Below are 27,452 nucleotides of genomic sequence, written 5' to 3'. Positions count from 1 at the left end.
CAGGCAGCCATGGTAATCTGTCGCGTCTAAGTTTTCCTTCATGAACTAAATGGCTTTAAGTGCAGTGTGACAAACGACAGGTTGTCACCAGGCTCCCAGGCTTCTCTAAACAACATAACAAAAGGTTTCTTCAGAAGTGCTGAACGGCGTTACCATGGCGAATTTCCTAACTAGGTTTATTTAATCTGGTTTAAACAATAAAACGACCTAGCTGCGAGTAAAGGGTACGCTGAGCCTGGCGGAATGAGGCGCAGTTCTTGGGAGCGGAGACAATGTCATCACGGGAAACGAGCCGAAAAACGGAAACTCAAAGAACACACTGCGTCGCCTAACTTGTACTCCAAGTCTGCGCGCTGGATCGTACGTCCGGCTGCACTGGTCGGTCCCCATTTCGTCTTTAAAGCCAACGCCTCGCAGTGTTTTCAGCTCAAACTTCTGCGCGCACAATTTGGTAAATGTTGAGCACTTTCGTTATGAGGAAGGGAAGGTTTAGCTCGACGCTCGCCCCCTCTTCAGCGTCGCACGTGTTTGTCCCTTTGTCGCGCTTGAAGTAAAAAAGTTTTTTGTTATTCGCTGTATAATGTTTAAAAGAAGAGTGTGCCGCTTCCTGTTTGTCCCGGCCAGCACTCAATCTCAAGCGCAATCCGGAATGTCTAATAAACGCTTCTCGTGCGCAACACCCCCCGGCGGCGCTGCAAAAATTTTAGCGGTTCTTTCATCTTTTGCGATGAAACTCTCCATCTTCCGCGCGCCCTAAATGGCAGGGAAACGAAAGAGCGCTCTCAAATGCACCGCGAGGCGGTGAAAGAGAAAGGCAAAAAAAATATGAGGAGGCAAAGAGGAAAGGTAGTAGAAGACACGGGTGAGAGGAGGTGGAGGCGGAGGCGGAAAGAATGCCGTGATTTTGGGCCCTCGACTCGCTAGCAATCAGAATGGAATCGCCCCCCCCCCCCCCCCCCTTCCTTCCCGGCGCTGCGTGATTCAACTAACGTGACGAAGACTAGCCACTCTCTCCGTAGTCGCGATTCTGCGACGCGTGCTCACCCTTCGGGTCCTTGTTTGCTCCCTGGCATCCGTGCCGCTCTTTGGCCCGATTTTACTGCACTTTCTCTTCATCGAAGCCTGGCGAAGGAGGGGGGAGACGGCGGAGCGGCTGTCTGCGGGCCAGGTGGCCGGAAAAACGGATCACAAAACGGGAGCCACGCTTAGCCGGTCTCGCGGGAGAAGGGAAGGAAGACCGGAGGGGGGGGGGGGGGGGGGGGGGGGGGGGTGAGGAAGCCGGGAATTATGCAAGCCTGGCGGATCGATTTCACAAAATCGAAGGCCTCCGGTCCGGACAATCGATCATTGTCATCTTTCGTGGAATCCTAAGCATTTTGGAACACACTTCCTTTTACGTCCACCAGCCTCGCCCCGCTTTTATAGTTCCGGGAGTCTCTCCTCCCTTGCCGCCTTTTTATCGTTCTTCTTCGGACCCGGCGGGTGGGAGCCCACGGGGGCTTTGTTTATACAGACAAGAATACATAAGCGCAAGGCCCGCCGCCGTGTGAGGGTCGCTATGAGGGCCCGCACACAGCGCGAGACTTATCGGGCTCTTTCTCATTGCTTCGCCTCCGAATGTTTTCTACCTTTGTTGCCAGTTTACGCCCTAGAAATTCTTGCTGGTGCTCGACGCTTTATTATTGCTGCGCGAATATTTTACCGTCATCCTTACTTTTTTTCCTTGCTTTGGCTACGTTTTTGATCGCGTTGTCTTCTCCACCACATATATTCCCTACCCGTATGCTTATTTTTATCTAAAAATTCGTTTCTTGAGAATAGTCGATAGACAAGTGGCGAAAAAAGACCACGTGACGTTTGTCTTTATCATTTATTTTTCTCTGGTGAATAAAGTGACTTGCCCGTAATGCACTGTGTTCTTTATGCTGCTTTGTCCTAAATGTTCCCAGCTTCCGGCCGCGGTCGTATATCGGCAGCTCCTCATACAGTTTTGTGTCCTTTTTCTAAACCGTGAATTTATATCTTTTGTTACACACCGTCACCATCTTGTCGAAGCCAAAATAAGAATGATGATATTGTTTGTGTACCGGTGCTTCTACTTTTTTAGTTCCGGAACGAGACAAAAAAGGAAATCAAAGGAAACCATGTAGGATGCGGAAACCGCCAATTTTCTTTTTTCCGGTTTCGCTCCAATATCACAGCATAATTACCACGGAACAACAAATCATTCCTTCTTAATCCTAGGGGGGAGGGGGAGAGGTGGTTTGTCTGGTAGTTTTTATTCCTTTTTTTGCTGTTGAGACTAATCAGGCACAGACTGCCGTTGCACAAATACTGTTTTTAACTAACCTTCCATACTGAATGCTCATATAGAATTTTAGCCCGGTAAATGACCATATTTAAATACTTTGAGCCCGGACGGTACTCCGTTCGGGGTCAAACTTTAAAGGAAGGTCGCATTTTGTGATCTATTCTGTTTAACAGCAAGAACGGTGATAGCCCTTACCTACTTATTTAGAAAAGGAGTAAAAAAAACGATTTACCCTATGGAAGGGTGGCGGCCATCTTAGCCATTTATCACCAACTTGAAACGGTGGCGCCACCTGCGGTTTGCAGAACTAAACGCGCTGTGCCAGTTCGCGATTGTGATTGCGATCTGTCTTCAAGGTGACTTGTCATCAAGCCAAACGGGGGTGAAATCATAAATCCTCTCCCCACGACGGGCAATTCCCTGTCACCCACCCCTCACTGATGTTAGGACTGCATTGAGGACGTTCGTGTGTCTGCGTGTGTGTACGTGCGTGTGTGTACGTGCGTGTGCGTATATACCTGTCGTTCCATGCGATGTTCTTACGAGTTGCTTAAAAAAATTCGCCTTGCTTTTTTCCTTTCCTTTTTTGAACAGAACTTCGTCCTAAATAATACTTCCTCATTTTCAGGTCATCTGAGCAGGCTTTGTACCAATCTGCGCTGCGCGTCAATCCACGGAATGCCAAAATGCTGAACAATCTGGGACAAGTCTTGGAAGCGTCCGGAGCCTTTGAAGAAGCTCACGCGCACTACACACGGGCCATCAGGTAGCAATCCTTCCCTGATCCCTAAAAGTTCCTCTACTAGGCCTTGTTGTTCCTCAACTGCAAACGCAGTGTACCGCCAGCACATCTTGATGAAGCCACACTTACTGGGCGGATACGATCTGACCGGCCTAATGTTAAAAAAACTGTCTAAAAGTACTACTCTGCCTTCGGTACTACAATATCGCGCATCCAGTATGTATGTGTATATATGAACCCGATGAATACTGGCCCTCCATTCAAAACGTCAGTAAACCTCTTTGTTTTTGTTGTTTTTTAGACGTGCGTCGGACTCTACTCTCTTTGATCTTTCGAGTCTGGACCATTGGAAACTTTTCCTCGACCGTGTACATACATACATACATACATACATACATACATACATACATACATACATACATACATACATACATACATACATACATACATACATACATACATACATACATACATACATACATACATACATACATACATACATACATACATACATACATACAGAAAATAAGGGTTGGCAGTCAAGAAAACCTAGGAAAGCAAAGGGGAGGTTGTGGTGGGTCATAGAAAGAGGTGAAGAAATTTTTGAGTCGAAAAGAAAGTGGTGAAAAAATGCCCGCCGGGTGGGATCCGAACCCACGGTTCGGATCCCACCCGGCGGGCATTTTTTCACCACTTTCTTTTCGACTCAAAAATTTATTCACCTCTTTCTATGACCCACCACAACCTCCCCTTTGCTTTCCTAGGTTTTCTTGACTGCCAACCCTTATTTTCTGTCTTATTTCACGGAGCCCCTCATTTCCCATTTTCTGATTCGCTACATACATACATACATACATACATACATACATACATACATACATACATACATACATGCATACATACATACATACATACATACATACATACATACACACACACACACACACACACACACACACACACACACACACACACACACACACACACACACATATATATATAAGGTAGAGACCATGATAGCGACCGAGGCGTCCAACTAATTTCCGAAAACATTAAGCACCGGCTGGGGGACTCATTTAAGGTTTAAGGTGACGCTCTCCACTACACGCATCAGCCTCCTGTCCGTGGCCAGCACAGAACAACAGAACCAACCCAACATCTCCAACATTAGCGAAATGTCACGTCCAACTAAGAGTAGCACATGTGACGCGAGCACACAAACCGTGGACGTGGCTGAAACACCAGCTGTACAGCACACAATCGAACACCAACCAGACACACAAAAGACATCACGCTCAGTGTTCACGCAGACCGGCCGGCTGTTGGGCCGATTTCATCACGATGTACTTATCAGCGGATTGACTTCTGTCGCAACTCTCGCAGCAGTTCTAAGCAATGGCGTCATCTGGCGTCTCGGCGGACGAAATTACGGGAAGCGGGTTTCTTACTCCTATTGCCTATAATGTGTCCATCCCGTCAGCGCACAAAGGAAGAAACACAAGAGGAACTAACCGACAGGACAACACTGCTCCTGTCGGTTGTGTCTCGTCCCTTGTGGGCTGATAGTAAAGGATGCATGCTCACCAACTCGCTCAATTCACAGTCCTCTTGAACTATATGTCTGAACATGATATAACTCTCGCTGGGCAAGGTACTGCCAATGGCTTGGCTCGCTTTTAGAAGAAAAAAACCGGACCGTTTGCTAACTGCTAACTGTAAGCGTTTATCAAACCGAGCCACTCATAGTACTGGTGTTTACCGCAATCACACGACACACCACAGCACTAACTGCCGCCCGAGATTCATACGCGCTGATAATCGTAATTACTTCTCTCAGCCTAGCCAAACAGGTAGTTTCTCTTGTAATTACGTGTGCTGAGCGAAATACATACGTGGATACTTGTGCTCTCCTCGTATCTTCTGTTAAGAAAAATCGAAAATTGAAATTTTCATATTTTGGGGGGTTTAACGCGCACTGAAGCTACATCTTGACTATGAGGAGCGTCGTTTCAAAGGGCTCCGGATTCATTTAGACCACCTGGGTATCTTTAATGAGTGGTGAAACCTTGACGCACAGGCGTCTCTGTTATTCGCCGCCTTCATAAAAACGGCGGCCGGAAGCTTACCCGCGTCCTTGGGCTCAGCGGCGCAACACCGTAGCCACTGCTCCACCATGAAGGGAGTAAAGTAAATCGTATTCACGGCATTTACACAGTGTATATACAACTGCAGAAGGCCAAGTTACTTCTACGACAGCCGATACGTGCTTCCCTAGAGGTTACTCGGTTTCTTCTGGCTGTCATTATACCCTAATATGACCGAGATGAACTGAAGGTTCGCTGCCCGTGAGCAAATCATCCCTCATATAACCCTTCGACAAACATTGTCTGTGTCACTATCACCACCATCGTCTTCGTCGTCGTCGACGAGGCTTGCCTTCAAAGTGTACTGCGCATAAAGTGCGACATATAATGCGGTGAAGGTGGCAAAACAGAGTTACCAGCGAGGGAATCTATTAAACATTGCCTGATAATTATCAGGGTAATTCATTACGACTGCATAACAATTTATAGCCTTATATAAACGCCGGAGGAGACAGGACCTACAAGGCAAGCCAGTGCTGAATACTCGCATTGCGTTTGTGTAATCGTCTGGTTCTTTTTTTTTTTTTCAGGGCTGAGCCTGACGATATTCGAGGTCATCTCAATTTGGGCAGAGTTTTGACGACTATGCGCCACTACGAAAAAGCTGAAGCGGCTTTCTTAAAGGTAAGATTGTGTTCACCATTTGCATGCATCTTCCAGAGGTCCATGAAAGCAACATAAAAGTTTGCTTCATGCGAAAAATTTTCATGCCGAAGTAACAGTGAGGCCAGATTTATGGGAAGCTACGCATCACTAGTTTTTTTTTAAAAAGAAAGAAAAACAGGACAAGAGGGGAGGGGTGACGCCGCAAGGCCTTTTTCGCGATTGCCCGATGATTTCACGGGTGCAGGTTGTACATATTGCCTAATGCCGTTAAAAGAGACTGCCAATTAAGGAGGATATTGGTTTTGCCACACTAATTATGGAGGAAACTCAAAATGATCTTTTATTTTTGGCGATACAGTAATTAACCCATAGCTGGGTTGGGAAAAAACTGAGCCAAAATCCGCGAGCGGTCGCCACGGCTTAAAGTCTTGTCGTGCATGCGATCGTGTGTGCAGGGTCATCTTGTTGATGCACAAACGATGCACACACAATGCACAGACATCGTGTGATGCACACACGATGTTTAGATGTATCGTGTGTGCAGTGTAGCTAGGTTGCCTAAAAACCTTAAAAAGAAGAATTATATTGTCCTAAGCAAGAACGAAACCCGTGCCGGAAAACCATTACACACGAGTCCTATGACGTTTCGTCGGCAATAGCCAACTTCCGGTTCTTGCCGTGTTGGCTTTTTGTTCACGGCTGTATCCCCCGCGTAGGTCACGTTCAGGTGAACGAAGGTGTTAATTAGAAATCCGCCCCTTTATTTTAAATTATCGTGTTTTCACTCGTATAACCGGCAGTAATTAATTAATTTTTTGGAGTAAACATGACGCACGGGTAATACGTGAATGAAGCCCCTTCGTGAAGCCTACCGGCAATGCGCTCGGCGAATTGCTGGCTGCGGCAGCACAGAGGTCGTTGCCATTCTCTCCCCTCCTCTAGCAGTCTACACGTAGTATGATTAGCAGATTCGCCTTGTCATGCATCAATATGTCGGTAAGACACGCTTTTCTTAAACGGATCTGATGAAATTATTATCCCAAGATTAAAAAAAAAACATTAGTTGCATGACCACTAATTTGGGAGGGTGCGAAATGATGATGCGGATAATCCCTTCCCATCCCTCCGATCGGCACAGCGGGTGGCGGGCATGGCGTTTTGCACTGGGCAATATCCCTGCGCAGGTCCCGTTAGCACTCAAATCATATGCTGTCCCTTGACGTACGCCGAATTCGCACACTCCTTCATATGCGTTTGGAGCTCTGAAGCATGGTGAAAAAGCCAGCCTACAGGGTCGCCTTACAAATATGAAGGCTAACTTTGGCCAGCATTATAGTCACACGCATGAAGTACCGTGTGTTACTGTGTTTTGTCGTTGATTGTCGTTAATTTCTCAATATACTTAATGTTTAAATATTCGGTAAATATTAATCTGGAAGTTACCTCTTCTATAGTAAATAATTTTCTGTACTAACTTAGTATGCGGCTTAATAGACATGCATACCATATTTGCACGATTCTAACACGCACCTATTTTCGCTAAACGTAGCCCTCAAATTTGCGTGCGCCTTACATACGGGCCAAAACCAAAATCGGCTTAAAATGTTCCCCGCTTTGGTTTTAATGCCAGCAGGAACTGGATAAGCACGTTTATGAAGCACAAGACATTTTTTAAGCCACAGTTGCGTGCGGCAAATAAAATGTCGTCTGCCAGGTGCATGCTGCCATGTATTTTACTTCAGCTCGGTAGAATCTACGGGATTTTGATTGTGGGAGAACGTTTATTGAGCATAAAAGTGGCTGGCTTTCTTAGTCCAGATAGTCGGTTTTTTTTTTTTTTTTTTTTTTTAGAATTTTCCCCAAGTAAAGTTACCTGCGCGTTAGAATTGTGCAAATACGGTACATATTGTAGCGAGACTCATTAGGGTAGGTGCATAACACAGGCACAGGCCATGTGGATACGTGCTTTATACCGGGCCAGTCTGTCCAATTTAGCCGTTTGGGTATACGCGAGCACGCTGGTGTAAGCAACAAAAAAAAAAAAAACACCGAAAAGAGTGCTTGCCGTGGAAGGTAAGCCTTCACCTACAAAGCTCCGACATGAGCTCAATCGTCGTGGCTCTCACCTGTAAACAAACCCTCTCAACCGTCTACCGGAACTTCAACTATCTCCCTTAAATATATGTTGTATTGCGGATAGTATGCTGTGTACGAAGTTAGTACACACTCGACGATGAAACCATCCCCTTTTTTGTAAGATAGTGTAAAATCATGCATGATAGTCATGCATAACCATGCAGCCATTAGCGATTTTGACTTTCATTTTTTATTTATTTTTATGGGCGAGGAAGTGGACTTTAATCACGAAATTGCGGGGTGGCTGAATAAACACCCAACGCAGCCGTTACCGCATGAATTACACTGCGTAATAGGTTTTTCTATGTTTTACAGAAAGCACTCCCAAATAATACAGTACTAAGCCTCTTTTCGAAGCATCCCGCGTATGATCGAGTGCGTTCTTGCACTCTGAAGCGCACCTAAAACGCTGGGCCCGAGCAGGCAAAGTTGCTATGTTCGCGCGCATGAGGCGGCATGTTTCCGTCCCTCTGACGTTCTTGCGCTGTTTGTTTCTAGCGTCTTCAAATATCTCTGTTCGAGAATTTACCTACGCAAATTGTCTGATTCCCCGGAAATGACGGTAATCGAAGTTCTCACCCATCCCTCTCCTGGATGCGGTTCAGCGTTTAGCGTTGATGGAAGCGAAAAACGATTATGCCCCTGGGTCGATATTTCGGCGCACGTTGAAGAACCCCGGGTGGTATAAATTAATCCGTAGGCCTTCATTACGGCGCGCTTCATATCTCAGCTGTAGTTTCGGCACGTGAGCCCAACCCCTGCCCCCTTAAAATACGATTTTTTTAGGGCTTCGCTTTTTTGCTCTTGATGTGCTGCTTCCTGGTGCAGAACACACACGGGCGCAAGCGCACACGCACATACGCACACACATTCACACGCATGCACTCACGCATGTGCGCACGCACACTTCTGCTGCACACAGCTGCAACCCTATATGTGACCTGTTTTCTGTTTAGGCCTCCTCTCCCCTTCCCCTTGGCTTCGAAACAATACACATCTACATGGAGGAATCATCGCCTCCTAGCTGCATTGTCAAGGCATTTGGATCTTGTTTTTTTTTTCTTCAATCTCCTTTGGGCTCCCTCAGAAGTCATTCTCTTTCTCACTCGGTATTTAAACCTCACCATCCTCATTGCGCCTGCTTTCATTATTTAGCTGTCGGTTGCAATCGAACAGGGTATTTCAGTCGCATGCGGCATCGCCGGTCTTACCAGAGTCATACACTGTAGCCAAAGCCAAAGCCAAATACGAAGACAAAGCCATAGCCAAACCCGTCATAGCCAAATCGACGAACACCAAGAAACAAGAAACAAGAAAATCATTAACTTCCTTGCTTTCTACTGCTTGAGATCACCAAGATGAGCAAATACCCGCTTCATGGAGTTTTAGCAGACAAGCCTCTCGGTCATATAGAATATCAGGCTATATTTACCTCTTTTTCTGTTCTGTCGTCGATGTCCTATACGATGCTTGCCCGTAGAACTTTTGTGGTTTGAATGAAATAACCTCCTGCCATCTATTGACAGTGTGAGTTACTGTGTGCTCACTGAAGGTTATCCCCTCATTCCGACCAGGCACTGAGCCTCTTGCCGAAGCCCGAGTCCAGCCAGTCTGCGAGCCTCGTGCGGGTCACTTCCAGCCACCTGCAAGTGTACCTCAACTTTGCGTTTCTGATAGCGCAGAACAGCAGCCGCGTGGATGAAGCCGACAAAGTAAGCACACGCTGCACAATGCTGGGCATCTCCCCCGTTTGCCTCCTTTCTACTTATTTTGTTTTGCGAGCAGGTGATTCGCGTCTACTCCTTTACCATGGTCATGCCACTCGTTTTAAGGAATTCGGCCGAGCGCTAGCATTTAGTTGAAGCTGCCCTTCTTGATTGCTATTTTGAGTGCTGTTTTAAGAAGTGCAGTTTCAAAAAAAGCGAACAAACTTTAAAGGATGAACAAATATTCGCTGATATTATTAACGACTTGGCGATTCTTTTGTTTCCAGGGAACGAATTCATTAAAACGCCCACAGGGATAGTCTTCTAGTTGTGCCTTTCCAAATATTTAAGAATTTTTTATATAAGAGCGGAACAAAACAAAAAATTCGGGACGGTGTATATGTTTAAATTGCCCTATTTTGACATCACTAACAAACACAACGCGCAACGAAATTCACCCAAATTAGGGCATGAGTACCACAATATAACAAATTGTTGCCCTGCGTTGCACTGCAATAAAGTTATCTGTTAGCGAATTTCAATTAATTTAGCCACCTCTAAAGGGACGAATACCAATTTTTTTTATGTGAAACTCTGACTTGTGTCCTAAAAGCGCACACGAAACTGTACCTAGTTGCGTCAAATATGATTTTCTCTCCTCATTCCGAGAGTTGACTAAAGTGAAACAATAATGCGATTTCTTTAGGCTTGAAGCTTTGCGCTTTTTGCAGCCACAGTTGGCCACGAGCAAAAAATATTGTTTAGGCCCAGAGAAAGCCAGACGTCTCGCGCTTTTTATTGGTGTATTAATTGCATATTAGAGCGATGTAGGGGTGCTAATTTTTAGTACGAAATTGTTTGTAGCGTGATCCAACCTCTTGTTTGTTTTTGTAATGTCTGATACATACCAAAATTACCGATCTTCATTTATCTACAGCTGTATCAAGAAGCAATCAGCCTCCGGTCTGACTTCACTGACGCGTACTTAAACCGGGGAGACTTCCTACTTCGCATGAACAGGTAAACAAATAGGGTTATAAGCCCTCGTGTTTCTGACGTCACCAATGCAGTGTTTTAACTGGTGATTTCGTTGTGTTTGCAGAACGAAAGAGGCAGAGGCTATGTACGAGAGGGCTTTAGAATTGGACGAGAGCAACCCGGACTTGTATTACAACGTAAGTAAAGAGCGCGTAGTTACAATATAACGCTATCAATTTCCCCTTTGAATTTCTTGAGGATTTCTCTGATCCGCTGTTTTAATTTTATCATTAGGCTGATTGATAAAAAATAGGAAGGTGGGAAAAGTCGCGAATACTATCAGTAAACTATCAACTACAGTAAAGTATCTTATTCTTGGGAGCCTCATTTGTAAACCAAAATAAACTTTCTAATAACAACCAAAGCAAGCACCGCGGTTAAGTAAACGGCGTTTTATTTAGCTTCAATCGGGATAGCGCGATGGATGATGAGAATAATTTGAAATGATGCCCAATATCTTCGTGCCTTTTAGGCGTGAGGCACCTCTAGCAGTACCATGCGTGCTTGCGTGCGTGCGTAGACACTCGAGCACTGATCTGGACGACGAAAAGGGATTTTGTTGATTTACAAGCACCGGAGGTCGAGGCCACGCAACACTGCTTCCTAAGCGAGAGCCATAGCTACACCACCACGATTTTTATTTTCTCTGCAAGTTTTTTCGCCTGCTATACGGTCCAGGAAGCGGTATAAAGATTCATTAGGGCTTGCAGATGCTGCTTAAATCAAAGCATCATTTGAAAACTGAGAATTGCACGCGTTGACCCATGCCCGCATGCTCATAATGACACATATTCATGCCGGATATTGTTAAAAAATGCCAAAGTCTATAACTTGCTAGATATAAACGTACGGTCATCTGGCTCAGAACATGCCACTCAGTGGATTGACAAATCATGTAAAGGATCTGCGTGCTACGTGCGACGAATGTCAACTTAATTGCGAACGATCTAGCTGCCTTTCTAGCTCACTATGACATCTCATTGCCGTATTTCTTGCTTCGATTACTACTTTCTCCTCATCGAGAAAGTTGACGACTGGCATTTTTCAGCTTAGTGGTGCAGGCGCAAGGGTGGCCACTTTTGTAGCCCGCCTTTATTTTCTGAATATGCTTCTTCATGCGACAAGTCAGATCATTGTATATCTCTAGGCGCATCAGCATCTGAGGCTTGCAGCGAGTGTAATGGGACAAAAGATACCGCGCTTCCGCACCAAGTATCCGGCTTATCGTCGTTTCCTGCATATGCTCGAATCAATCTCAAGTTTCTGATTTGTTGTTTTGCAGTTAGGGGTGATTCTGATGGACCAAGGTCGCAACGACGAAGCAATGGCACTGTTCAACCGAGCGCTCGAGCTTGACCCCGACCACGAGGTAACAAGGCTGAAAAAATTTAAAAAATTTTTTCTTGCGTGTGTGCGGTGTTGAATGGCGCTCTTCTTTCTCACTTCCTTCGTTCTCGTCTCTGTGCTGCTTTTGAAGTAGAGAAAATGTTTTGTTGCTGCGTTGACGCCAGGCGCGTCGGTCAGAGGCAGTGGTGCGAACGCAGCCCCACCACAGCTGATGCCGCCGCCGGCCAGAGACTCGGCTTGGAGTCCCCCTCTCTGCACAAGACGCTTTCTGTTCTTCTGTCGCTCTGTGTGCATGAGTATGCCCATATATTGCCCCGATATGCCCCTTATGTTGCCCACTCAATAAAACTATCGGCTACTCCTGAGGCATGTAACGTTGACGTATTCGGTACCACAGTCTTAGCGTGAGTTGGATTTGCTCTGAGGGCGCGCCGTCTTAGATTTCATTAATCGGCTGTTCTTCTGGCATGGGCTTGCACACTTGCAAAGCGTTCTTTCTCGCTCCGCCTTTTCGAGAGAATAAAGGTGCATTGTAAAATATCTTTGAGCCTTATTAGCCTGCTAATCAGGATGAAAGACCGTGATGCAGTCTCGCCGCCTTTCCTTCCTGATTTTCGTGGCAAACGTTCCTGGCAAAAGGTCCAATGTTCCTGATTTTGTGGCAAAAGAATACCAAATAAATGTGTTCTCCTTTTCAGCATGCCCTGCTCAACTCTGCCTTGTTACTTCAAGAGGCAGGAACTGCCAGCCAGAAGAAGATGGCAAACGAAAGGTGAGGCGCAAAGCATTTAAGCGTTATTCTAAATACGCATAGCTGTACGCAGCCGGCGTGTGTTTCGCATTTTCAAAAAATGGCTGCTTTTCTTTGCAATGGCAGAAAGAATCCATTTTTTTGTTAGAAGAGTAATTCAAAGTGTAAGTGCGAATTATACTAGTGGCTACTTGCCTTGCGGCAACCTGGCGCGGCTGTCCCCACCTTTCCGGCGTAATTCGACGTATGGCACCAAGATATTGCGCTGTGAAGCAATGGGTCAGTCAGTGCTTGCGGTACTGCATGTTGAAACGTGAAAGACGGGACTGTTCGAAGACATGACCAAGTTTGGGAGCTCACTATTTCGTTAAAAAGTCATCTCCGATCGGTTGGTGGCGCGTTACATCTAATCAGAAACCATGTCATTTCTTTTTGCCAATATGGTGCCAAAGTCAATGTGATGCCGAGAACAGCAGCAGAGAACAGCAGCACCGCTATCGACACTAAAAATGAACTCCGGGAGTGCCAAAGGAGCTAACGTAGGGGCCAGTTGGTTAAGGATTTTTTGGGTACGCGCTGAGTGGTCCGCACAGAAACACGCCAAACACGCTTCTTTTGTGAGCTGTGTCCTGGGGGTTTTTTTTTCGTTTCGGCGTTGCCCACTCAGCGCGTACCAAAAAATACCTGGACTGGCTTGGCTACGACTTGTACCAGCACCCTTAAGCACGCCCATGCGTTTTGTTTCCAGGTTGCAGAAGGTGGTTCACAGCGGCAAGAGAGATGAGCGGGCTTACTTCCACCTAGCCATGCTGGCGCTTGACAAGAAGGACGCCGTCGCCGCTGAAAATTGGCTGCGCAAGGCTGTGCTGGTAAGTCGAAGCCTCTTCAGATTTTCGAACGTTTCGGTTGCTATCAGGGAGTTGCATCTGGGAAGGCAAGCAAGAGCCGAGCTCCGTCGCCTCCGACATGCGTGTGGTAGCGTGGTGAAGCGAGCGGCCAGCCAATTCTGCTGCCTTGAAGATGACGACAAGAAGCCGAAGACAAACTTAAATTGTTTACTTCACGGCTGGAGACGAGCCGAAGCCAGACAAGAAGAATGCCCCTACGTGCGAGGTTACAGTACAGGACTCGAGCAGAGGAACAGCACTGATTCACTGTTCGAACAGGAATGAAGTTCAGCGCTTGGGGGCTCTTATTTATACCCAAAGCGCTAACGGCCAAACAAGCGTTCTCTCTGGTTTGTTTGCACACGGCGCGAACAGTACAGACACACACACCACTCTTTCCAGAGTTCGTGAGCGGTCGGTAGTAACGGCGCACGCTGATTCCGAGAGAGGGGAGAGAGGAGGTCTCCGCAAAGGTCTCTGCGTCCTTCAGACGTGTCTCTACACGCCTCGTCTGCCACCGCCGAAGTTTGAATCACGCAGACAGAGAGGCGCCAGTGATCCGGACTTCCCAGGCATGTAGCGGCGTGTCGGGATCCGTTGTCTGCAGGCTAACAGAGGCGCCCACTCGAAAGGCGCACGTAATGGAGGTTCCGCCACACAGCCGAAGAGTGCCGAACGAAGCTTGAAGCACAGCGGCGTGCTGATTCGTAACAGCTGATTCGTAACAAGGGCAGGATCACACCATCGCCGGATGCTGAGGGTTAGAAAGTCCTTCCCTTTTCCAATTTTAATACTTTTCATGTCGACATGCTTTGGGCAGTGTTGCAAATAATTATTTATCCACGCAGAGCCCTTGTTCGCCTATTGCCCGAGAATTTGTTGCTCAAGTCGTCAATTCAGGATGTTGCTCTAATTATGTTGAATTAAAAAGAACAAATCAATGTGAGTGTTCCTAATTTTCTTTACGTGGTTTGTATCGCACTCGCAACTTCTCCAAAGAATAATACGCATTAAAAAAGTACGCACACGCGTACCTATGCATTTGTGGCACCGAATACTGTTTGTTCCTTTGTACATCGTTTTATTAATCTTAAATATCTATTCATCTAAGCACTTTTCGGCAATTTTCCTCAATCACATATCTGGGCGCGTTGTATGGGTTCCTGGGTATGCGGGTATTGTTCACAATAAAACTGCGAGTTCTTTAGCTGGATTGGCGTTACGTGGCTCTGCAGTGCGTGTGTTCCCAAATATGACATCCATGACTACGGCCTGCTTTAGGCGACACCTCCTGATCAGAGGGCGGTCCAACGCCATCCTGGGTAGTCCAGATGTGGCTCACTTGAAATGCAAATAAAATTCATCGTTCTGCCTTTCTCCTCATTGCGAAGTGTCCCTCGCAGCCAAGAGACGCCGCCTTCCTAAATTGAACTAGTATTTACGCAGTTTTGGATTGGCATCAACAAACGCTTACCTTCGCTGCAAGCAGCCATGCAAAGAATGAAATTTACTCCCTCCTTCCTGATTTCATCTTGGCCACGGGAAGACTGCTCAGTTCATAAGAGCGTTCCTTTAAGACTCCCCTTGCTCCTTGGTAGTGTATCTAGTTGTATTTCTACCTGTTCTTCTCCTTTTTTACCTGCGCACTTTTAACTACATAGCCCGTTTGAGGGTCGCGGCCAATCTCATTCCGTGGGTAGGCGCCAATGCTCTAATCAAGCTAGAAGCAGAAGAAAACCGCAGTCTAGCAGGCTAGTCGAACTCCTATCAAATCCGCATGTCGAACTCAGGGAGGCTGCGGTAAGCCTTCAACCAGGTGGAATGGAAATCGGAGATTTTCCTCCAAAAGGCTGCTCAGATCATCCACTTTCAGAGTTCTGATGGGCGCATTTTGGAGGTCTAACCGGATGAACCCAAGATCTCGCTTGCCATCCCGAGACTTGTGAAAAACCTCGGCTTTGACAAGGACGGTTACGACAAGGTTCTGCAGTTGCCTGATATGAAAACGTCCGCCCTTGTCCTTGTATGAAAACGTCCGCCCTTGCGATGTCCTTCCTGAGCACCACAGACAAAGCACCACAACAACCCGCCACCTACCAATGACGATGACTGGTCACCGCCGATCGCCATGGGCCGACCGGATTACTGCACCGCCTCGGCCTTGGACCGAAAGTTCCTGGATGCCGACCATAAGGCATCTTTCTAGATACTCATGGAAGCCAACGATCTATAACGAACGGTATAGACAACAAGTGCCTGCTCACGTTGCCTGCGAAGCCGTGGCCGACCTGATCCGGTGCGGGGCCGCAGAGCAGAAGGGCCAGATGTTCCGTATTCCGAATGACTTCGCGCCCGTGGAAAAGGGGGAGCGAGTCCGCCGGGAGAGCGAATGGCACGCACGCGCTCTGGACAGTAGCTGCTGCCGACCATGCAGTGCCGCGTCAGCGTTGTCTGTTCGGGTGTTTTGGGTGCGGATCCCACACGTGAAAATATTTTAGTTATGGGGATATCAAGGCGCGGCGCTGTGTTACCGCAGTATCCAGGTTTTGGCGTGGGTTGACATCCGACCTGTGCGGTTATACAAAAACACAACACCATTCTGCTTTACCAACGTATAACGCTGTATTGCGAGTCGGGAGCAAAGAAATAGCGTGATGGTCCCAGCTTTCTTTCTGAATGGGTGGAGGGGGGAAGGGGGGGGGGGGGGGGGGCAATGCAAGAAGAGCTCCAACGATAAATAAAATTTCCATAAAGCGTTCTTGCTTTATTATTTTACGAAAGCAGATTATTTTTATACTCTCACATTTCGTAAATTTCACAGCGAGATAAGCTCCGTCGAAGGCAAGACAAAGAAGCAAAAGAGGTACGGCTTAAGGTGTGTCTCTTTTTTTGAACCAAAGTAATGATCTCAAGAATGTAGCTGAAAATATTCAGCGTTCCTGTCTTGTGCAGAAGATTTTCCTGTAAGACGGGCTTTCTGACATACTAGGGTCCCTGGAAAACAGACTCAAAAATATAAATCAGCTCTCCCAAACATCAGTGTTGCTTCATATAAATCAGGCCCGACACAGCCACGTCACCTGTCATAAGGGCTCCATTATGCAAGCCTCTTCTTTCAATCGATCGCAGAAAAGTGGTCCTCCCGAAATAAGAAGCATTTCAAAAGCCCTCGGAGGAATATTCGCACTACTACAGTGCTCTCTTTAATTATGTGTTATCCTTTTTGTCGCATAGGTTCTGTCCGGTGACGTAGTTTCCACTCGTACGCACGCACATTCCCGAAACGCAGTAAGAAAGCCAACGTTTTTCCATTTGGTCGGTTTCTTCGCTCGATTACTATGACTGAAACGCTTGAACAATCTCCCTTCTTAGCCCTGCATATGCGCTATTAGAGTAGACGGGCTTTGCTAACTCCGTAATTAGCTTGCTAAACTTGCTCTTGTACGTTTTAGGCCTCGATATCTTCAACATACGTTTTTAATTACTTCAAAGGCCACAACGCGTGCACTAAGTCTACCTTTGTTAGCTAGAGCCAAGGGTCGGCCGTGGTGAACGGGATGCGTGCTTAACTCGGATTTCATAGTTGGCGGGTTCAAATCCCAAGCCGAAATTCACGTGGATTTTCCCGTAATTTTCGCTTTGGCCTCGAAATGTCTGCGCTAAAACTGGTTTCGGTTCCTTAAGAACATGCCTGAAGGTTTGTCCGCATCTGCCAAAGATTCGCTTTACTTCGTACAATCAGCATAGGAAGAACATTGAGATGTCATTGCTTGAAGTTGCAATTATTTAACCGACGTTTTAACGTAACTTTACGTTATATGCTAGACCCACTCACAAGTTCTCTACATCTGCGCTTGGCAGCCGCTATCGTCCACAGCATATATACGACCCCATTCGTTCCCCTTGCAGACCTGCTCCTCTTCCTGAGGTGCAAAGTCGCGTCGATGCGGAACATTTGGCGCATATGCTTTGGTCTTCCGTCCCGGATCAGGTAGGCCAGGGCCTCGCAGGCAAGGTTGAGCAGGCCATTTATCTCTAGGTCGTTAGCTGCCATGGCGATCTAAACAGCGTTTCCTGGTCGACTACAAGGCAGCCCCCCACCGAGGCCGAGGAGGCCCGTACTCCCGCCTGTCCATGGCGATTGGCTGTGGCCACAGTCGCTTTCATTGGTAGGTGGAGAAGCATTAGGATGTTCTGTCGCACAGGCGATGAGCTCCTGGAGAGCGGACGCCTTCACATTAGGCCATGGTGGAACTTCCTCGCCATTATCCTCTTTAAAGCCGAGATCCTGCATAAATCTCCAGATAGCGAGACCTCGGGGACATCCGCTTTCACATCGAAGATGTGCCTGATGGAACTCTGGAGGTGGACGATCGGCATTTTCACTAAGATTATTTTTGGAAGAGAGCCCCTGGTTTCTATTGCACCAGGTTGTATCTTCGCCGTAGCCTCCCGGAGTATCATATGTGTACTTGCTGGGCGTTCGACCAGGCCGTCTAGACTGCCATCTTATCCTCCTCCTCTTCTGGGGTATTGGCCGTGGTTGGAGCATTGGCGCGTAATTGGCGTAAGATGGACTAGCATACAGAGTCGTCTTTAAGGCACAACCACGATCGCTGGATGAGAGCGCTTCTAATCCAGCGGCCGTGGCACAACTAAAGCGAAACTTGGTGTAGGGATGTTTGTAGACAGTATACTATCTGTTGGCATGTACTGTCGGAGGGGATGGGCCGAGCAATTACTGGAAGTCAAAAGCAATTTCAGGAAGTGTATTTCAGGGAGAGCATCTCACCCCAAAGCGATGGTTAAAAAGTCACTGCTCCTCATGTCACCACTTGAGAGAGCTCTATTAGCGAAAACCGGTGGGGCCCCCTATTGTACGAATCTGCTGTGGGATATTGTTTTTGCAGTAGGGTAAAATTATCAATCAATAAGCGCGGAGTGTTTTTATTTGAATGATATGCATATCTCTTTAAAGAAACCATTAGAAGCAACGCAAATGCTAGCACCGAGTGCGGTTGCAACGGAGAACTTCGAGCATAACCAACGGCACAGAGGGTTTCGCGTTCTTGTGTGCTGTTTTGGAAACGACGGCGCGTCGCTATCAATGGAGAGGTGTGTTAATGTTTCGTCAGTCTCATGCCTCGGTGTCGCTTCTGCCGCGTGACGCTGTCTGTCCGCCGGTGTCGCCGCAGTCATTTTACAGTATACGTTCCGAGGGTGGGGCACACTGCATTCTCAGCCCACGGTGCACTTTCCAGCCGCCCTTTTTACTGTTATGGTAAATACGTGAAGAGCGCATGCGCGTGCAGCAACAAAGCACGTTAGAGCTTCCCTCCTATCTGTTTTGGCGAGTGCCCCTTTCAAGCCGCAAATGGAGAAATAACGGCCTGGGTGGCTATGTTTCGATCCCAAGAAAAGATCGATCTTTAAACGTATTGAGGACGATCAGGGGAAGGTAACGCTGTGTTCTCCGTCACGCTGTAACCGCTCCTATTAAATGCTCTCGCATTTCATGCAGGTCCTAATGAAAGCGGAAGTGTGCTCGCGATATAGCGCGTAACTGTGATCCTGCCGTTAGACAGAGAACGGAAGAATTGAAAAGACTACGTCATCGAAATCTGGTAGTGCACGTCCGTGAGTTAGAGAGAGAGAGAGAACGAGCGAAGTATTACCGGTTGGAGAAAAAGTTCGCTCTCACCGATGAAGTTTTTCAGTCAGTTTTGTGACATCCGTTCGTTTCTGTCTCTTGTGTGCGGGGCAGATCGTAGTTTAGGAAGGATGTATCGCACGCGCCTTCGGGTGCAATACCTCTGCTAGAAATTGTGTGAATCATCACGAAATGACTTGTAGCACCATGCCGTATATGCCACATTGACCTATTACGTCGCAGCGGATGCAACTGACGATGAACGTCGCAACAACTTCACGTCATCGTGCTCCCACTTGTTATCGTTGTATAAACGCAGGTCTTCGAAAATAGATTCACCGAGAAGTTGCTGCCTTCGATTATCTGTTTACATCTCTTCGTATCGTTGAAGTGACTGTAAACATATAGGCAACTGGCAGAGGCGCTGATTCTTTGAACTTAAGAGAGCCGTTTAATATGCATACTGCTTCATATTCCGCTTGTGTTCGAGTGCTCCATTCCCATTTGCCCTGTTCTGCCAGCTTGTACTTCCCACTCCCCGACAGTGAACTATTTTGCTGAAATGTTGTTCTGTTTTCTTGTTTCTGCGTTTTTCCCCACTGTAGGTGCAGCCCAAGCTTCGCAGTGCTCTCTTCAATTTGGCTTTGCTTTTGTCCGAGCAGCAGCGACCCATGGAAGCCATGAGGTTTCTTAAAGACCTACTCAAGGTGCGTGCTCTTTTATAACCATTGTTCTATCTTCTCTTTCTCCCGCACCCCCTTACAAGCCCGACACTGTGGTGAAGTCTATCCAAAGTTTTTTACACACGAAGCTCTCGCTTATCCCGATATTTTTTGCAGTTTCACCGGTATACGAACGTTCTTCCTAGCCTATTCTAAGATAAGAAAAACACACTTCGCTGCCTTTACCACCACTGTCTTCGCAAAGGCGGCGGTCAGAAGCGTGTAGAGTGTGTAGTGCACAGTTCTGCGGTGACGTTGCTCAGGTCCACACCACGCAAATTTTCTGTCAGGATGGCGGAAACAATGGCGTAATGTTACGGACACCATCGCCCGGCAGTATCCTTGCGAGCACGAAAGTACCACTGCGACCCAACGTTCTGTTTTGCCGCATTATTTTGTGCGCAGTAAAAGGTTACGCTTTCCTACGCAGAGTGCTTCCCAGGTGCATAAACTGGCCGTTTTGGCTTAATTGAATTGGGGTTTAGTCATTCATCCAATCTTAACCTCCTCAAGTTTAATGTCTCTTAAGCCGCAATAGAGGCAGACATGCATTTTGCAAGCATGTGTGTCCTTAGAAACAGTTGTTAAGCATAAATGCGCCGATTTTGCTTTTGATGTATAAGCATTCTTAGACAAGTCCCCCCCCCTTTAAATGTGTGTATCTGTCCGTGCAGCGTGACGCGATGTGCTCCATAGGTATACATCGACCACATCGGTTAATCGTAAGGCCCCTTCTCTAATAAAAAGCTCTTTAAAAAGGCCATAAAGCCTGGGGCCTCTGAGTAAAACGTACGTAGTTGTGTATGGGCCTGTAGAAAGACTTCTTGCGCGCTGTCTGACGATTCCCACTAGAAAGACTCGACAATTTTTTATATAATAACAATTGCTTGACAGCTGATTGAAAACATGAATGTCCTTAATTATGGTATGGGACTCTTCCATCACATTTATTTCATATTGGTTGAATTAAACCCGAACGTGCAGTTGTGGTTGAAAAAAAGTAAGAAAAAAACCGCTGCAAGTGCGCGCAACGTATTCGCGCATCCAATTTTAGGGCAAGTTCGGCCTGCCCCCATCTCGCCTATACCTCTTCCCTTGACGAGTGATCTTCTATCCTCACCTCCTAGTTTTGCGGCCCATCGTCTTCGTTTTGCGAGCTCTTTGCGTGTTTTTAATTTTACTGTTCACGCACGTGTCTAGTGAAATGCCTGTACACAAACAGAAAAATAAATTTTCCAAGGACGATGTCTTGGCCGCGTCGGCGTCAATAGAGGGCCAGTTTTCATTATTTTTTGAAATGGAGGACCCCCTACTGTAGTTGGGTTTGTATCAGAAGATATCTTTTTAGTGGTGTTCTTGGACAAGTGATAATTTTGGAATGCTTGATTTTCACATTGCATTTTTTTTTTCAATTTCTCTTATTGCGATTTCCCGCTTGACTCTAATTTTTTCCCGTTTTTGCTACTTAGAGTTAACCGTGTTTCATTGTACTTCCCTTCTGCTCCCTGTTATTTTAGCTTCAACGGCAGTTCTTGAACTGCATTAATTTTGTCCATTTCTCGTAATAACGTGAGCCACCCCGCGTCCCTCTGTTATTTTACTACGTAGTTAGACATTTAATATGTTCACAGCATCTTTAGCGTATGAGTGAGGACGGCAGTACAAAAAAAAAAAGGAAGCCCTCAGCTTGTTTTCTCTTTCTCGAATTCAGCCATGCCGCTCATAACCGTACCCGGGAGACTCGGCCGTAAGCCCAGCATTCCAGGCATCCGACACGCACGGCCCGGCGATGGCCGCCAGTCTGCTAATGTCAGCACACGTTGTCGCTCATGCAGACGTGAAGCTCGCTGAGTCGCGCTTATCTTGCTCTCTCTTTTCCATTGCCTCCCTTGGTCCAGTACCACCCGAACCACATCAAGGGCTTAGTGCTGCTCGGGGACATCAACGTTAATCACCTCAAGGATTTGGAAGCAGCCGAAGAGGTGAGTCTCGAAGATTAGCGGCTCCTGGCCCTTGCTCCTAATCCCATGCAAACAGAAGGAAACGCGACTAAGACGACGAGGACGGAACACAATCCGGGACGTCCAATCAAACAAAGCAAATCCCCTCGAGCGCTGTCACGGGCACGCTCGCCGCCGAGCGGGGCCTGCAGGCAGCACGCTGCTGTCGGCAGCGCCCAGCGTTTCTTTCCGCACAACTCGCGCAACTCTGCGACCTGTCAGCTTTTCACACCAAAACGCGCCTATTGTTCACAGGCGCAACAAAGGTTGACAAACAAGGCCGGAGCCGCAAGCGGTGAATTGTGCAAATGGCAAGGGTCGCATGGGACTTGTTTGTATTTCGGATCTGGGATGATTGCTCTTTCGACTCAGAGGTATCTAAACATTGCAAGCATAAACGTCTGAGCACTTTATTCTTAATTGAGTCCCCATGCGGAGAGTGTGTGTACGTCTGTGAGTGCATGTTGAAGCAGTTCGGCCTTGCTGCTACCGGCAAGGAGCGCACGCTGAAGCAGTGGTTCAACAACACAGCGCTCTATTTACCGCTCACTACAATTGAGGCCTGACGTCTGCAGACGGGTGCCAGGGACGATCTTCGAAGACCGGGTGGTCGTTCCCGAAGTTTCGGTGGCAGCGCGTTTTCGGCCGGCGCTGCCTGACCTTGGCTGCGGTCGCCGGTGCTCTCGTCACAAAGCATGCGTGAAGACGGGTACCGAGTGACACCGGCTCCGCACGGCTCGAGCCGTGCGGCGATATATCGGTGCCACAGACGACATCCTAAGACCCGGAGGTCCTTGCAGAAGGCCAAACAGTGGCAGGGTCCCGTTTGTGGCTCGTGCTCCGTGGGAGTGGTGTCCGGTGCAGTCGTCCGCAAAGCTGTTTCTGGAACCCCCCCCCCCCCCCTTCTCCTTTCGCCAGGCAGGTGGGCACGCCCGTAATATGCAATTGTCTAGGTCACCCCTCACACTTCTGCGCGGTGGTGATTGGCGGTGAGATCTTTGAGTGGCGCCCCCTGGCTCTGACGTCGGCTTAGGGATGCGCGCCGCTGTCGTCTGCTACACTCCGCTTGTGAGGGGCAACAGTGCGTGGGCTAGAAATCGCCCGCTTCGTTGCTGTAGTGCGTTAAAAAGCGTATTTCTAGCGACTCAGTTATTTTGCCAGCTTCTGACGCATCTGAATAATTTGAAGCTGTATCCCCCACAAGTTTGCAACACCCGAGGAGAGAGAGAACAACTTTCTTCAGAGTATCGGTCAGAAGATCGTGTGTAACTTGTCCTTTCTTGCTTATTCGCGAGGATCAGCGATCAGAGCTTCTCGATAAGTATTCAAAATGCGTAGGCTTCCCTGCAGTATTTTTGAGATGCTCCTATGAAGACTCAACAGTCTAATACTACGTACCAAGCAGCGGCCTCTACACGCTCATCGCACAGCGGGAAATACAGCGGCTTTCTTATGCTTCTTTCATTGTTGTCTTGTATCGGATTAATGTTTCTTCCTTTTTTTTTCTGCCCAACGCATTAATTTTTCTGCGACGTCACGAACTTCTTATTAGGAGGTTTCTGGATGTTTGGGAGCCTCACAAATGTCGTGTGGATATTTCCTTCATTTTGTATGGCATACATTCCCTTCTTCACAAATTGGCTTTCATTACGGCTGCGTGCAAGAAGGTGCATATCCGCAGCGTGCTTTGTTTATTCCCATGCAAATACAATGAGAAGGTTTGTGCTACGCCACCGCGATCGCACCCTAAACAACGTGGTCCACGGTACTCGAAGACGGCTTTTGTGCTCCGAATTTCTATCGTAATTATATCGTTATCATAACGAACTGACCCTCAACTCGAACAATGATGACATGATTACGGTGTTTAAGGCATGATATACTCGCTAACTAACATAATAAATAGTGTACCTGCATATATTACAAGACTCGAAACCGAAGAAGAATTCCAAGTAGCTCTTTATTGCTTTTCAACCCTTCCAGGCGCGAAGAACAAATCCTTTTCTACTCGGGATGGCGTTCCATGATTTGAAGAAAATTACTTTTACTCTCTTGTCCTGGACTGAAGACCCCGCCCACTAACCAGATCGATTTAATTGTTAAACAAAGTTTTCCCCTCCTCCCTTCCTCCTTCTCCTCCTCTTGAGTGCAGTTTTCCTATAACGCATATCCGAATATCGGGAAGATATGGCTGTGCAAAATGTTTCGAAATATCCCTCCAGGTCTTAACAAACATATATGTGTTACTATAAATTTAACGAAGACGTGACTCGTTTTGCTCAATAAACCTGTATACTCCTTAGATGCCTGTTATAGATTCAGCACGCACGTATATACACACTGGGTTATTTGGAACTCAACCTACAGTTTTTGCAGTCTATAGTGCATGTCGGCAAACTTTCATGCCTTGACAACGTAAAGTGATGTGACAAAACGCGTTCGAGCGTTCGGCAAGGTTGCAAAAACTATTTTACCTTACATATGATTACCGGGAATCGTGATGCCTTCTGCCAAAGCCGACAGCCCTGAAGGCCTAGAATTTGTTTTGGCCTTCCATTTTTGCTGTTGTCGTTTATTAGCGGCTGACTGTTCCTTTTGTTCGAATGCTTACATGAGAATCTGACGCCTAGCACCGACTCTTCGCGCTCCGCACTGGACCGGCGGCTTCGCAAGGAATGGGGTGGCGCCGGCAATGTTTCTTCCGTAGCGGTATCCAAAACTATACTTTAATTGACACCATGAGCTAGTGTATGCGATTTTAAGCCTATTATTATGATAAAAAGTTACCCACACGCCAATTCTGGTGCGGACAAGCATCAGGCGTTAACTTAGCGCAAAGAAACAGCAGGGAGAGCGATCCTGAGTGAAGCAGACGACAAATGCGAGAATCCCTAAGCTGACGTCACGGAGGCGCGCTTCGCAGCGCCGCCTGTGTTCGCGCTCACATAGCGCAACGCATTCCTGGCCTGCGCGACCAAGAGTATACGACGTTAGTGCTGGTTTCACACTTGCACGAAAACAATCGCACGTCTCCAAGCATACATGGGCAGAGTCGGTTCCTATAATACCTATATGTGTGTTTGTCTGGTTGTTATGTGCACGTGCGTGTGTGAGCGCTTGGATGTACGGTCACGAGGCGAACATCACAAAGTCTATATTTCCTTTTAATTTTTGTTTTTGGTTTTCGTTTGCCAATGCAGAGATCTAATTTCTTTTTCGTTTTTTACTGAACAGAACATTACAAGCCCGTTGGTGAGCATGCACGGTCACAAAACGCATAGTAGATCAAGAAAGCCAGTTTAGGGGCAACGTGCAAATGCCTTCTAGCAGGTGTTAACTTTTTATACTTTTCGCGGAGTACACTTTACAGGACGTGCACGCCTCGGAACGTCCTCTGCCAACGCATATTCCTCGATCTCGCGCACCTTCTAAGTTACTGTGCCCAACAGCCCGTAACCGTAAAAAAGAAAAAAAAAAAAACCTTCGTATGTGTGATTCCCTACAGTGCAAGAAAATTAGTCATGTCTTTCTGAATAACTCAAATTTTACCAATAACGAAGTCCAAGATGGGATTTAGATCAAAGTTTCATTTCCGCTTTGGGATCATGCACGGCCGAGCGTGGTGGAATTAATCCAGTGATGCCGCAACGGACTCCGCTGCCCGTTTCTCCAGTCAACTCGTAAGCGCTTGGCCTCGTCATCAGCATATATTTCGCCCTTTTATCACTATCACGTGCTTCGTAACGAAGGGTATAGACTCACGGGCTTTTTAAGATATCCCATATACAAAAACAACACATTTTTTTTCAAACTCAACTGTTTTTTTTTTTTTTGTCGAAAAGCAAGTACATTTACATATACGCACGCCACATGACTGAAGATCGCTCCCAGCGCTCGTGAACTTTTTCCCCCTGCTTGTTGCTATTGTTACGCCTTGACTTCATGCTTTCGTGTTGTCTAAGTGTGAGTGCACTACTGCGACACAGCTCAAGCTGAAAATGCCCTGAAAAACGTTTTGAAAATAGCAAGAGAAATAGTGCACTCGTTGGACTACGTCGCCAAAAGCTTTTTTTTTTTTTTTTTTTTTTTAAGCGGCATACAGTGGCAAGCTGGCCATTTAGCAACAAAATTTAGTTGAGACCACTTTCATTCGCTCTTTTGAAGCCCCGCGTTCTTCGGTGTGCTTACACGATATATCGCCGCCTTTACGCATCACTGAGCATATTTTTGTGCTGATGTACAGCTTTTTCGTGCATTCCCCGTGAGACGAAGCGTGGTCCTTGCGTCGTCTACTCAATGTCGGCGGGCATCGTTGACGCCGGCTGGCACCTGTACAATGTTTGCTCACGCGCTATCGTATTCATCCAGATTTATCCTTTCTTCAAGCTGCCTGGTCACACTACCAACCACACGACATGGGCGCGCTGCGACTGGTCAAGACACGAGTGTATCCTGCCTGAGTGTTCCGCACCCTTGCCCTTTTCCATCCCTGGGGAAGTCCTCCCATCGCTGCTGTGAAGGCACTACGAACACATGATTGAACAGGGCGAGCCGACGCGTTTTGTTGTCCCGTTCTCTATACCGTTGCCCTGCAGTCCCGGGCTGCAAACCCAGCGAAGAGAACAGAGAAGTTTACAATCGGGCGTACCACCTGACAGCGAACTGCAGCAAGCGCTGCTTCGGGGTATCGACGTTCAGTGCAGGACAACTGAAGAAGCGTGTATGCGGTTGTCATGACCCGAGGACGCGGGTTTGATCCTGACCTCGTGTCAGGCCTACAGCTCCGTTTTGAGCTCTAACGAAGTCAATCGGTACGTGCAGCTTGACACGCAACGAGCTTGACGTTGGCGCGTTGTAAGGCTCAGCCTTAGGGCCACGTAACGTCAAGCCTAGATATACGCCTAGAGGAAGAAATGATGCAAAGGGGAAAGGAGAACGAACATAACGAGAGGACACGTTCAGTAGTTGCACGCTAATTCAGTACATCATAAGCAGCACTTAAGTGTCGAGATAATAATGTTTGCATTTCCTTTTTTTTATTCTTTATTTACAATTTTTTTTGTTACTGCTAGAAACCTGGGCCAGAGCAATATCACGGTTACTAGCAGTTCCCCTCACTAGCAGCTGCGCGTCCCTTGGCTCATTATGCAATCGCCGGAAACAGGTGGCCTTAGGTGTATGGTGTTTCAATCAGAGCTCTTCAATAAATGAAGTTATGAGTAGGACCATCCCATTCTTCATTCCACACGGCACGTCAGCGACGTCATGGTGGCGATGCATCGTAACGTACGCACGTACAACGTACATACATACAGTCAAGGTATTGTTTGCAGCCAAGACATATATGTCGTACTCTGTGACAAAAATGAAGAAAGGTCAGCGTGCATTCTTTTTTCGAGCAAACATGTGTAC

The 27,452-nt window shown here is 47.1% G+C and overlaps 1 protein-coding gene across 3 annotated transcripts in view; it reads left to right on the top strand.

The window, feature by feature from the left end:
* Positions 1-27,452, top strand: part of LOC144155477 (protein O-mannosyl-transferase Tmtc3-like) — a 431,255-nt gene that overhangs the window by 400,098 nt on the left and 3,705 nt on the right. For all 3 annotated transcript variants that reach the window (XM_077686941.1, XM_077686942.1, XM_077686943.1), the window contains 10 exons: positions 2,940-3,077; positions 5,728-5,821; positions 9,514-9,651; positions 10,583-10,665; positions 10,748-10,820; positions 11,966-12,052; positions 12,729-12,802; positions 13,530-13,650; positions 19,924-20,025; positions 21,939-22,022. In XM_077686941.1, coding sequence (XP_077543067.1) covers positions 2,940-3,077; positions 5,728-5,821; positions 9,514-9,651; positions 10,583-10,665; positions 10,748-10,820; positions 11,966-12,052; positions 12,729-12,802; positions 13,530-13,650; positions 19,924-20,025; positions 21,939-22,022 — 994 coding nt within the window. The remainder of the gene's footprint in view (positions 1-2,939; positions 3,078-5,727; positions 5,822-9,513; positions 9,652-10,582; positions 10,666-10,747; positions 10,821-11,965; positions 12,053-12,728; positions 12,803-13,529; positions 13,651-19,923; positions 20,026-21,938; positions 22,023-27,452) is intronic.

This window comes from Haemaphysalis longicornis, unplaced genomic scaffold (genome assembly GCF_048455015.1).
Source record: "Haemaphysalis longicornis isolate Haplotype H1 unplaced genomic scaffold, Haemaphysalis longicornis Haplotype H1 scaffold_1, whole genome shotgun sequence".
In the NCBI taxonomy this organism is placed as follows: domain Eukaryota; kingdom Metazoa; phylum Arthropoda; class Arachnida; order Ixodida; family Ixodidae; genus Haemaphysalis; species Haemaphysalis longicornis.
Note: the sequence above shows the minus strand (reverse complement) of the source record. Positions and strands in the feature narration are given on the sequence as shown.